The following is a 13,505-nucleotide window of genomic DNA, read 5'->3' on the forward strand; positions in this document are numbered from 1 at the left end:
CAAACCGAGAGCAACCGTCGTTCATTTCTCGGAACGAACCGCCGTATCCCCGTCGCGCCGAGACGGACCGCGTCGCGCCACCCCCGCGCCTAGAAACAATCCGCGAATCACCGCACCGCGCTACCACTCCCACCACTATTCGCGAGCTATAAAAGCCGCCACGGCGAGAGCTCGTCTCGGCATTCATGGTGCAGATATTGACCAAGCAACAAACCGTGTAAGGAAACGTTCCAGTCAAATTTCTGCATTGTAAGTATGTGCAAATGACTTACTTAGGTTTCCCACGCTGTCGACAACGAGCTAACTTCGCCTAGCGAACACCTCGAAGCCGGCCGTGAGAACTCACCTCCTAGAGCACGGCGGGTCGCCACTCTTCCAGATATACGGTATGTCAGTTATCACATCCTGAATCCTGATCCTGAGAGCAAGGCGTGTCGCCACTCTCTTCCGCAGCCACGGTGTGTCACCAGCTGAAATCCTGATCCTGAGAGCACGGCGTGTCGCCACTCTCTTCCGCAGCCACGGTGTGTCACCAGCTGAATCCTGATCCTGAGAGCACGGCGTGTCGCTACTCTCTTCCTCGGCCACGGTGTGTCACCAGCCGAATCCTGACTCCGAAAGCACGGCGTGTCGCCACTCTTTCCCGCAGCCACGGTGTGTCACCAGCCGAATCCTGACTCCGAGAGCAAGGCGTGTCGCCACTCTTTCCCGCAGCCACGGTGTGTCACCAGCTGAATCCTGTTCACTGTCATACACCACCCCACAATGCATCTCCTGCCGAACTCTGTTCACTTGCATTAGCCGTACATTTCTGTACACCGATAAATGTTTACACCGGCAAAAAGATTCCGTTCCCGACCGATTCCGCGTCGTAATCGATCTCCGACCACCGCGATCATCGTAAACATATTTTGCGCCCCGCAATCTCGCGATCGCGGTAGAATGAAACTCGCTGGCAGCGAGCGCACGTTAATCTAAAATTCCACGTGTCTTTATTTCTACGCACCCCGTACCTCCTAATCCCGACTAGTCTCTCCGCCGTATACGAATCGTGGCGCGGCGAGCTAATCAGCAACGGAGGGAACCCAGATCCGGATCCAGATCGAGATTTAATCAAAACCGGGAACAGGACCCGTTACACTCTAATAACTCTCTGTTTCAGCTATTCGCACATACACACTCAGATCTTTGTTTTCGGGCGTGCCCTGTCGAGTCGTCAGTCTTGCGACACGAGTCTATCGATCAACATCCAAAATAAATCGCAATCATCGTATATCTCAAGCATAAACGAGTACGTGTTCTTATTTCTCTTTCCTCGTGTTCTCTCCTCTCATTCCACAGTAATTTTTGAGTTCTCACACAACAATTATACATTCTCAACAGTCGTACCACTCACTCAATATTTACAATAAACCATTCATACAACTATTCACACTCCGCTACATCACTCCCCATTCAGTAACTCAGTTACGATACAAGTTATCTTACAATTTAACAATATTTCTTTGACGTTGTTGTGTGAGAACTCAAAAGTTACTGTGGAATGATGAGGAGAGAACACGAGGAAAGAGAAATAAGAACACGTGCTCGTTTTTGATGTGATAGAAGATTTAATGCGATTGATTGCGATGCTGAGCGAAAGACTTGTGTCACAAGACTGACTGCTCGACAGGGCACGCCCGAAACAATAACCTAAGTGTGTATGTGGGAATAGCTGAAACAGAGAGTGATTAGAGTGTGTGTATACAAAGTGCTAAATGTAAACGTGTAAAGTAAGTAGGGTATATACACGGGTTCTGGACCACTTCCCAATTCACGCGGTTTTGAGGAACTTTCCAATTCACGGGAGAACGGTACCGCAGAGCGCTATTGCACAAGCATATATTACCTCATATTTTATTGCATCATATTTTTTCGCAGGGTGGGGGAGGGAACCACCATCTAGGCCAAGGACAGAGCTGCTGAGTCATCACTTAAGCATATATTACATCATATTTTTTTTGCGGGAGGGGGAGGGGGGGCAATCCCTCTGAAAGATTATACTCCTTTGGTATTGCACAAGCATTACGTCATCTAGGTCAAGGGCAAAGCTGCTGAGCTATCATATTTCGCGGTACTCCTCCTTCTTTCTTACGTCATCTAGGTCAAGGGCAGAGCTGCTGATTCATTAGGTACCGCCCCCTTCTTTCTTACGTCATCTAGGCCAAGGGCAGAGCTGGTGAATCATACCCCCTTCTTTCAAATTATTACATCATATTTTTTCTAAGAAAATGTAAAAAGGTGGGGGACAACGCATCCTATAAGAACATTGTATTCCGAGCGTCGCGCTTCAGATCAAGACAATCAACACGAAAAAAGCATGATGTATTACAACAGTCATCCGCTCGCTGAATGTGATCATTCAAGCATCGAGGAGTCACACAAAAAGAGGAGACTAAATAATATGTAAGTAGAAAGATGAAAAACTTGTGAAAAAGAAATTTAGAAAAACATCTAATTTTTTTTTAAATCTGTTGCAAGGGTTTTGACAACAGCGACCCCATTTCACAATCATCGAGTGGTTTGCACAGAATCTTGAGTCGAAGATATTCCATAGCTGGCAATTGTTTTAAATATCTCGAAATTGGTGTACACGTTGGCGATGATATTTGTGTGGAACTAACTATGGGGGATAACGGTGGTAACGAGATCACGTTTTCCCGGGACGCATGGACAGAGTTGTTGCGCACGAAGAAGTGTATTTCCAATTTACTTTCTATGCAGAAACAGTGTAGAAAAATGAGTGATGATTTAACATTGCAAATAGTTGATCTCTATGGTATGAATCTAGTGAAATTGTCGAATCAGTTCACAGCTCTGTACATCACAGAAAAAACTATGCATAACTTGTACAATCTCGAATTCTGCATACACAACATGTATTCATGGCTGATTGGCAATGTTCCCACGATTACCGATAAATTTATGAATTTTGTCATTGTGGTGAGGGATACCAACGCGAAGAATATCGTGAAAGCGATTGTCGAGTGCGAATTTTTCGATCAAAGTTCATTGATTAATTGTGAACTGGTGTGAAATTATTCGAGAATATCTCTTTTGTATTTTTTTATTACAACATTACATACATTTCCTACAGAGAAATGCATCAGAATTATTACAATATAAAGTATAGTCGTTTAGAAAAATTAATTATCATAACTAAAATACAAGTAGAAAAATATAATTAAAGTATATTCGTTTTAGATATCCACGAATTATGTGACGCGTCCATTCCCAGCCATTTTACATATACTTTATTTCCTTTTCTGCGTAATATTTTTTCAACTAAGTATTGCTGAGAGCTGACAAGAAGATCCCCAGGGGGGGGCACAGAGGCAAGAGGGGTCTATTGTTCTGCATAGCAGTAGTAGTGTGTGTGTGACCGCTTCGGCCAATAGAAGGCGCGCCCCCTCCAAGCCAACCAATCGGGCGCGCATTCTTGCCTACGTCACCGCATTCCTGCCAGGGATCTTCTTCTCAGCTCACAGCAATATATATCAGGATATTTTGCCGCACGTATCTCATGTTCATAAAATCCTCCGGCGATAGGTTTGTTCGTAGAGTCGACCAAAAGATATGTGACAGGATTCGTTCGTTTTACCGCGATAATCTTGAATATTTCAGTCGACCAGTTTGGCGTGTATCCTTTGTCGAATAAGGTTTTAAACTTGCTGACGTGCACACGATCATCGACCTTGAATTTGGCAGGACCAGCAATCTTCACTTTGCTGTACACGGTGGACAGAAGGTGTCCAGCATTTTTACGGCTCACGTCGACGGGTCACATGCGGATTGTACGATGTTTTCGATTCTTGTAGTCCTCAGTCAACGTGGGAAGCGCATCGATCCAGCGATATTTTCCGCTCAACGACAAAAATTTCCACATGCTATTCTTCAGCGTGCGATTGAAACGTTCCACGACGGAAGCTTTCATAGTGCTAAATGTAGAATAATGGTGTATGTTGCGACTCCTCAGATAGTCTTGAAACATTGCATTGTAGAATTCTTTCCCCATGTCGGTCTGCAAGTTGTTCGGGACTCTACCATCCTTCTTCAACGCTGACGCGAAAGCTTTGCACACGTCGCTCGCATTTTTACTCTTCAAAGGAACCGTCCATGCATATTTGCTAAATACATCGATTATCGTGAGAATATATCGATGCCCTCGATTGTCTCGCGCGTATTTTTGAACTTCAACGATATCGGCTTGCCAAAGATCATCGAATCCTCGCACGATCACACGTCTACGTGGGTAAAAACGTCTCGCCGGAGCATGCAGTTCTTCCACCACGTTTTCTTTACTCATCGTCGTTCTTGTAGCACTCTCTCATTAACCGATTATTCACTTTTCAATCCAGCCATTGAAGCGATGACTGATTCAGCTATCCAACTCGTTGAAAGCGACGCGTATCGTCTCTTGCTGTCGCTACTCAACTCGCTTTTCAACCGAGTCTTTACCTCATATATACTTTTCTTAAAATCTTCAGTTATATTGAAACAGGTGTGTTTCGTCGTCGTTCGGTTTCCTCGCATCCGTGCTCCTTGGTGCTGAACGGCTCGCCGATCCAGGGTCCTAAACGACGAAAGGAATAAACGGCGCGAGGAACGGAATCGGTACGGGTGAAATAACTGAGACGAGTCGGTTTGCGGGCAAATAAATTATACTCGCTGCCTTTCGGACGCGTAAGCTACGGTGCCTCAGGATACAGTGCGCGATGGTAATGCTACGGTGCCCGTGAATTTAGAACGTGTGACCGTGAGAGTGCTACCTGAACCTGTAAGTGGCGTAGGACGCTGGCAGGATGGACAGGAGTAGAGTTAGATCACGACTGTCGTCGTGATCTCCCTACCTAGGCCGGGTTGTAGTGGTCCTTCGATGTCTGTGACGCACGGGTCATCGAAGTTCCTCCGGACAGTCGTTCAGGGAGTTCGGTCAAGGTGACGCACCTTGTCTGGCTCGACTGGCCTCGTGAGCGACTCGCCTCACGAGGGTGACTTTCTAGGTGGTTCTTAGGCGACGTCGAAGGGTGACGCACCTCTTCTAGTTCGGCCGATTCCGTGGACGACGCGTCTCACGGAATTTACCGGTGACCCACCGGGTATGTTCGAGGTGGAGTACAACTCGCACCAGCGGAGAGACAGGATAACTGGACAGGTGGTTCTCCGACGAAGTCAAAGGGTGACGCACCACTTCTTGTTCGTCGGCTCTCGGAGGCGACGCGCCTAGCGAAAGTGACCGGTGACGCACCGGGTCTTCGAGGTGGAGCACAGCTCGCACCAGCGGAGAGACAGGATAACTGGACAGAAGGTTCTCCGACGAAGTCAAAGGGTGACGCACCACTTCTTGTTCGTCGGCTCTCGGAGGCGACGCGCCTAGCGAAAGTGACCGGTGACGCACCGGGTGTTTCGAGGTGGAGCATGGCTCGCACCAGCGGACGGGCAGGACGACGGGGTTGCTTCGACGAAGCCGAAGGGGTGACACACCACTTCTTGTTCGACGACTCTCGGAGGCGACGCGCCTAGCGAAAGAGACCGGTGACGCACCGGTTGCTTCGAGGTAGAGCACGGCTCGTACCAGCGGAACCAGGATGCCGATAACGGCGGAGACGTGGACAACGGTTACAGGTAGAATACTCACAGTACTGGAATATCGCACGTGGTTGTTCCTGGCTGACTACTGGTAGACTCAGGTGGTTCTAGTCTGTTCGCGACGGCTTTTATAGGGATGGTTTGGTGGTAAGGGATGGTGGTGCGGTGCGGTATTTTGATGATGACGTATACCGTCTTTCGAACAGTGTTTTGGAAATTTGATTTGGATTCCCGTTGGAATACGGGCCTGGGTGCGGGGTACGTGCGGTACAGGCGGTGTTGTTGTTGTGACAGGAGGCCGGTGGTACGTTACTAGATCGCGACGTTGTGTATAACCGGTGGAGGTTTGCTAGGGGTTTGTTCGTAACAGGCCTACGATATGTAGGTCTGTTACAACATCATATCGAATGCCTTGTATCGTAGCCAGTATTTCAGACTTTATCGTTTCTTTGACGGTTTTCAGGTCTTTGATCAGTTTTTCATTCTGTTCAGCTAATATTTCAGACCACGTATACTTTGGTTGCAACATGATCGTTTGCCTCAGGATTCGCCACGCGTCCGATCCTCGTACCTTTCGCATCATACAATTTAGCGTCATCATTTAAACATATAGCATTATCATGCACATAATTTTTAAAAACGCCGGGATAGAAAATCGAAGAAACATTTGACTCGGGTTTGTTCGCTTCGCGAAACACCATACCAAATTTGTCGATAGACATTGTTTCAAGCTAGTCTTCTTCTTCGCTTATCGTCAACTCGTATCGCTTGCACAACCGTTTGACCTGCTCTTCAATCCATAGTATTCGTTGAAATATCTCATCCAGTTTTATCCATAGACTTTGAAATCTCAAGTTCCAGCTTTCACCGTTGTCGTCCCCCGAGGATATTGTTTGATTCGTTTTACAATTAAGACGAATGCGCATTTTATCGAGCTGTAACAATGTCACCAATTGACATTTCATTCATCACTAACTCAATGAACGCACGCGCTTTAATTTATAATTATACCGGCTTCACGAAGTTCTTCGATTATTGACATTATTTCATTGTTATGGCTGGAATGTCCGGCATTCTTCGAAGCGGTTAACAATTTCACACGATCGACGAGTTCGTTTGGATCATCCCAATGCACGTAATCGATCGGATTGTCAGTCACACGCATAGAAGTTGGAAGTTGTATCCCCTTCCCACCACGTGACGAAAACATCGGTCCTATAATTTTCTTATACTTGTAACCTTTGTGTTTCCCTTTAGCTGATTCCCACGTCGATGCGCTTGCGTGAGAATTAGAATTCTTTTGTACACGTTCTTATCATCCTCGGTGTACAACTGCTTGTCGGGTATTCTATTGAATATTAATTCATAAAAACCATGAGTCCCCTCGTACCTTACTCCGTTAATGATGATATCATCGTTGCTGTTCACCTCAAACACTGAATTTCCCAGCATCAGTTTATTGTCTTGGAAATATACCCCGAACACGTTGTCGGAATTTTTCATTGATCCGGTAAAAAATTTTTCTAAATATTCACGCGCCAAAGGTCCGAAATTCTCGGTTAGATGTTGATTTTCCTCCCGATAAGTTTCTGGATTTTCAAAAATATTACGCATTGAAGATTCCAAAGATACCGTGCTCGGTGATTCGAAGGTATCCTGTTGCGGCATCGTTGACTCGATCTCATCGTCAGCGAGCGTTACTTCGTTATTCTTTTTCTTCTTTATTCTTCTTCTTTTTTTCATAGATGACGATGGCGTCGTTCCCCTAATATCCGAGAATCTTCTTTTTTTTGTATGGGAGACGATGGTGGTATTTCCTTAATATCCGAGAGCGTGGTGTCACCATCCGGTTCAACAGTAGATGTATTTTGAACTAGCTGTTTCAACGGTTCGACGATTGGCTGTAAAGTCGTTCGCAAATTCGTCTCGGCCATCATTTTCCCAACTTTCAACGCTAAATACTTTTTACGTATGGTATCACTGGTCTTCGCTATTTCATTCACGACTGAAGCTCGCAGCTTCTCATTCTTTTCCTTTTCAGTTGACATATTGGAAGCGCAAGAGAGAGATTTACAGCCACGATACAGCACCGACCACCCTTACTGAGCAACTGTGCTCGTTACAATACGATAAACTCGTTAAATCCACGTCTGTAACGACCACGATTCGTAGGACTGTCTTTATCGATTACGAGAAATCCATACTTCTTTCGCCAACAATTCGCACATAACGCGCTAAACATTTCGAACGGCATATGGGTATTTACATGATCCTGATGAATGTGACGCAAGTTCATGGTATCCTGTTTGAACAAAACCAGTAGATTGGCGTTGTCACGAAATAAATGTTTAGGTATTCTCGCATACGACTGACCCAGGTAGAAGCAATCAACGTGTGAATGTCTACCCATTGCAAAATACTCTCTCATGATATCCTGCTCGTCACACGCCACATCGTCGAAGATAAATATTGAATCGGGGCGTACTTCTGCAGGGGGTATTACGTCAGCGTTGTCTGCGAACGCGAAGTAGCCTACATCCTCCCCCACGGATGAGAACAGTTTGCTCAAGTATTGATATTTTGGTTGATTCAGCGATTTTGAGTACACATAAACGTTTGCAAATCGTTGTCCGTTCGCACTCTCTAGCAGGCTGATCATAACGTTTGTTTTACCGCATCCTGACGGACCGCTTATGACGCATCGTACATTGCCTGGTAACAATGATCCATGTTTTCGCATCGTCTCGTCGCAATCGTCGAACGCGCGACACGTTGTAACACGAATATCCAAAGATTGCCTTACAAAATGCATGATCTGATTGATTCGATGAGGGAGGGGGAGGTAGTATTTATACGAGAGCTCGAACACCGTCGGTATCAGTCACTCCCCTCCCCCGAACGTGTTCTTTTTAAAAGAGATTGTAGACAAAATAGCTTATGAATCATCGTTCACAACGGTGCCTCAGTTCGCATACGGGCAAGGGGTTTTTAAACAGAGCTATAAACGCGCTACCATTCGAATTGCATATATCTGGATATCAATTCTGTGGTCCTGGTACAAAACTAACTGCGCGATTAGCTCGTGGGGATCGAGGAATCAATCCGTTGGATACAGCCTGTCGAGAGCACGATATAGCGTATTCGCGATACAAAGATCTTGATAATCGTCACGAGGCCGATCACGTTTTGGCTGATCGAGCGCTGCATCGGATAACGTCCGGAGACGCGACGTTGGGAGAGAAGGTGTCCACGACTGCAGTGTTGGCAGCCATGAAAGCTAAAACGAAATTAGGCATGGTTTTGATAAAGAAAAAAGGTGAAAAGAAAAGAAAACAACAAAACGAATTCTCCCGATTGCCAAACGCGGTGGTTTTCTACCGTTGCTGTTATCCTCTTTGTCGGCTATAGGCGCATTGACGGGTGGTGCCGCGGGAGTAGTCAAAGCTTTAAACGCTGCAAAAGCTGCGAAGAAACAATTACAAAAAGCGGAGCGACACAATCGAGCCATGGAGGGTCGCGGGATACATCTCGCACCGTATAAGCATGGAAAAGGTTTGAAGGGGAAAAAAACAACGAAGAAAGACAACACGACGACAGATATCGAATTGATGGTCATGTGTAAAGGATTACCATATTTTCGTGGAGTTTTTATGCGTGACGATTTGCCGCTGCGTGCGTGGGTAAACGAGCGAGGTATAGTCAATCTAGATAATAGTCGTGGACCGGGAACGCACTGGGTCGCCTATATGAAACACGGCTCGCGTGTCAAATACTTTGATAGTTTTGGAAATCTTCGACCGCCGATATCCCCCAAAAAATGTTGACGAGACTGCCGCCTCAGATATTGAATATCCGCTGGTCTTACGGGCGAACAACAACACCATGAAAAGCGAAATTAAAAGCAAGTATCAAATAAACTTTGCAAAGCCTGGCAACGTGGGATCCATCCTAGGATTTTCCATAGATCGTGTTTTACCACCAAACGTGTGGCATACATCGAACGCACCAGTGAATATCATCAGCGTGAATATCGTACGAGTGGAATGTAACATAACCACCGGATCGTACAACAATGGTAAACCCATTCACACGATACATGAGTTCGCGCCCCAGGTACCACCAGGGTATAAATTGTCGGAAACGCCTGCGCGAGTCATTTACCTTCCGATCGTTGCACGAGTAATTGACGATTTAACCATTCGTATAGTTGATCAATCCGGACGTTTGATTGATTTTCGAGGTGAAGAAATCACGGTGCGACTACACGCGCGACGAAGCAATGCTAATTCATAATACGGTCTTCCATACGTTGAATAACAGCATCAGCAACAACAGCAAGAAACTAACTGCAGAAAAAAGGTTGTCGATTCGTAAGAAATTAACCGTGGAAAACGCAAAGTATCTACAATAGGGTGGACCTTATTTTTTGACCAACGAATTTTTTTCACGACGCCCCCCAGAATGGTTCTCTTTGGTGAGAAAAAAATTTGTGCAAAATTTAAGATCGATCGGATAAAAGGATCACGTGGCGCATTTAAATTGAAAATTTTGAAATTCATCGTAACTATAAAGTATTATATATCGTTGGATTTGTAATTTTTTTCTAAATAAGAATATGGAAAAATTATATGACCTTAATTTTTTAAAAAATAACGATGACCTTGAAATTTCGAAAATTTGATTTTTAAAAAAATTTTTTTTTATGCCATTATATTTACCATATTGAACAATGCAACTTTTTCCTCTGACATTTTTTCGTAGAACCACAAATAACAGATATTTAAACATATCCATTTATTACCTATGACCGAATATAATTTATTACGTTACCTCCAGATGTACCCCGTGGACCTTAAGTCCACTTTTTTACAATTTTACCTATCTTGAAATTCATAAGCGCACACCCGGGAAACAGATGTAAACCCTCGTTAAAAATTTTATAACAACCCGTACTTAAACTCCCACTCCTATTCCTACTCCTATCCTTACAAGTTTTTCCACCAATTACTTTCAACTCCATCAACCAATCATCACGCTTTTTCAAACAAACGACATCCACACCGAAGTAAGATTTATATGTATCAGAGAACCACCGATTAGATCTGTCTGAGCTAACGAACTGTAATCATCAGTATCGAGTAAGCGAACATACAACCTCAAGTGTTGTCTTTGATCAACTATCACCTCAACTTACAAAATCGGACTCGTGATCATCGTCGTTCAATCCAGATTTGGCAGACGCGAGACGTTACAGTAGTCATACAGGAAGACTACTCAATTTCTATATAAATTGAGAAGCCCAATGGAGAGTAGAAGTCGCGAAAAACTGTTCTTATTAGAACATGATGAAAATCAGATAATTGACGCTAAGTTGCCATCGAAACGACAAGTTTTAGGAGTGCTGTTTTATAATTTGCGGAAAGTGAAATTGAACCTTCGGTCTAGTGCACACCTTGTTGTTAAAGAAGTGGAGGTGTTGTGGGAAAAGGCCAGAATTCCAGTTCAGTTAAACAGTCGCTGCGTCGAGAAATTGGAGTCATTATACCACAAGTGAAAGGTCTTACAAAAGAGTTGTAAACGACGATCCCAGATACAAGATCAACAGGAACAAGAGTTTCTTGATCAAATAGTGATCTTTTAGTAGCGGCGATTATTATAAAAAATTTGTCATTTTACCAACTAATGTGGCCGATCACATGCAAGAGGACATTTCAGGTTTTATATCAGACGAAAGTCGACAATTTTTTAGTAGATTTAATATATTGACAGAATTTTTAAAAAAAGATCCAGTAGTTTGGCAAGATGAAGATTCTTACAAACTAGGTTTAGATATAGTTAACGCTTTACCTGTGGTCAATGATTCGGCAGAAAGAACCGTTAAGCTAATACAGGATTACATACAATCAAATTTTAGCTCACAATGAGGAAGAAAAGCAGTTGGTACTGCAAATGGTAAAAGATTATCGCCAGCAATATCCTGACGCAACGAAAACAACAATAGCGAAAAACATGTAAATCGAACGTCGAGGGTCCGCAGCACAGGCGAACCACACAGCTACCTCCCTCCCAGGGAAAACCCAGAGGGGTAGCGTCATAAAATACGCTGGCAGCGCGGGTCCTAACAGCCACTTCGGGTCTGAGGACCCGTTCTTCCAGTGACTTGTCAAGTTTGGATTCTCTCTCTAGATTTTGTATTGTTTGTCTGTTCATTTAATAAAATGCATTCTTGGCGAGCGGCTTCACCATTGATCGGCGTATTCTTTGGTGACCCGCTCTGTCCTTGCCATCTTAAAAGCGGATAGTCCTACATTAGAATATAAGAAATAGTTCCTTATCACTATTCTGTAGAATATATTCAAAATATTCATTCACATGTATAGTACAATACAAAATTACATATCTCTGTTATTTGTGGTTATACGAAAAAATGTCAGAGGAAAAAGTTGCATTGTTCAATATGGTAAATATAATGGCATAAAAAAAAATTTTTTTAAAAATCAAATTTTCGAAATTTCAAGGTCATCGTTATTTTTTTAAAAATTAAGGTCATATAATTTTTCCATATTCTTATTTAGAAAAAAATTACAAATCCAACGATATATAATACTTTATAGTTACGATGAATTTCAAAATTTTCAATTTAAATGCGCCACGTGATCCTTTTATCCGATCGATCTTAAATTTTGCACAAATTTTTTTCTCACCAAAGAGAACCATTCTGGGGGGCGTCGTGAAAAAAATTCGTTGGTCAAAAAATAAGGTCCACCCTACTATACACGCTCCCATGTAAAAATTTCCTATACGTTGAGGGAAAACTTAGTTTACCAGGAAAACTCGAATTACCGGTTGAAGGAGAATCCCACATCGATACGGCAACTCTCGAGAACAATACTGTTGCGTTTATGTTTGAGGAAATACGCTATGAATTGAATGGAGTGGAAATTGATCGGTCCAGAAATCCTGGCGCGACGACAATTTTGAAGAATTATGTGAGTCTGTCTATAACGAGAAGCAGCGCATTGTCCAACGCTGGTTGGCTGTATGGTGATGATGGACAGAAGCAGACTGCAACGGCCACGGCTGCAATATATTTCAACTTTTGCGTACCTATGAGCGTTTTATTAGGCTTCTGCGAAGACTACAAACGCATCGTGATAAATGCTCGGCACGAATTAATTTTGATTCGCTCGAGTACCGACGCGAATGCGTTGTACAGTCCTTCCAACAACGCGAAACCTATTCTGAATCTATACAAAATTCAATGGCGAATGCCTCACGTCACATTGGATGAAGTACATAAGCTGTCCATGCTACAGATTTTAGACAGCGACAGACCGATCGACATGACCTTTCGATCGTGGGATCTGCACGAATATCCTCTACTACTGACAACTACGAAGCATACATGGGCGATAAAAACGGCTCTACAAATGGAAAAACCGCGATACGTGATATTCGCTTTGCAAACCAATCGAAAGAACAACTTAACGAAAACGGCTACACGATTCGATCATTGCGCATTGACAAATATTCGACTTTACTTGAACTCGGAAACCTATCCGTACGATGATCTAAATATCGATTTCGAGAAAGGTAAATACGCGTTGCTCTATGACATGTATGCAAAATTCCAAGAATCATACTATGGAAACGGTGAAGCGCTACTCGACGTCACGGATTTCTTGCAATACGGTCCGCTCGTCGTTGTCGATTGTTCCCGACAAAACGAAGTGTTAAAAAATGCTACGGTTGACGTGCGAATCGAATTTGAATGTCGAACCGACGTCCCCCCATCGACAACAGCCTACTGCTTAATAATACATGACCGCATCATGGAATACAATCCACTGACGAACATTGTTCGAAAAATTACTTAG

The 13,505-nt window shown here is 43.8% G+C and overlaps 1 protein-coding gene across 1 annotated transcript; it reads left to right on the forward strand.

Moving 5' to 3' along the window:
* Window positions 1–12,530: 12,530 nt before the first annotated feature.
* Window positions 12,531–13,505, forward strand: LOC143217821 (uncharacterized). Its single transcript, XM_076442461.1, has one exon. The coding sequence runs from the start codon at window positions 12,531–12,533 to the stop codon at window positions 13,503–13,505; it is 975 nt and encodes a 324-aa protein (XP_076298576.1).

Source organism: Lasioglossum baleicum, chromosome 18, assembly GCF_051020765.1.
Source record: "Lasioglossum baleicum chromosome 18, iyLasBale1, whole genome shotgun sequence".
NCBI lineage: Eukaryota > Metazoa > Arthropoda > Insecta > Hymenoptera > Halictidae > Lasioglossum > Lasioglossum baleicum.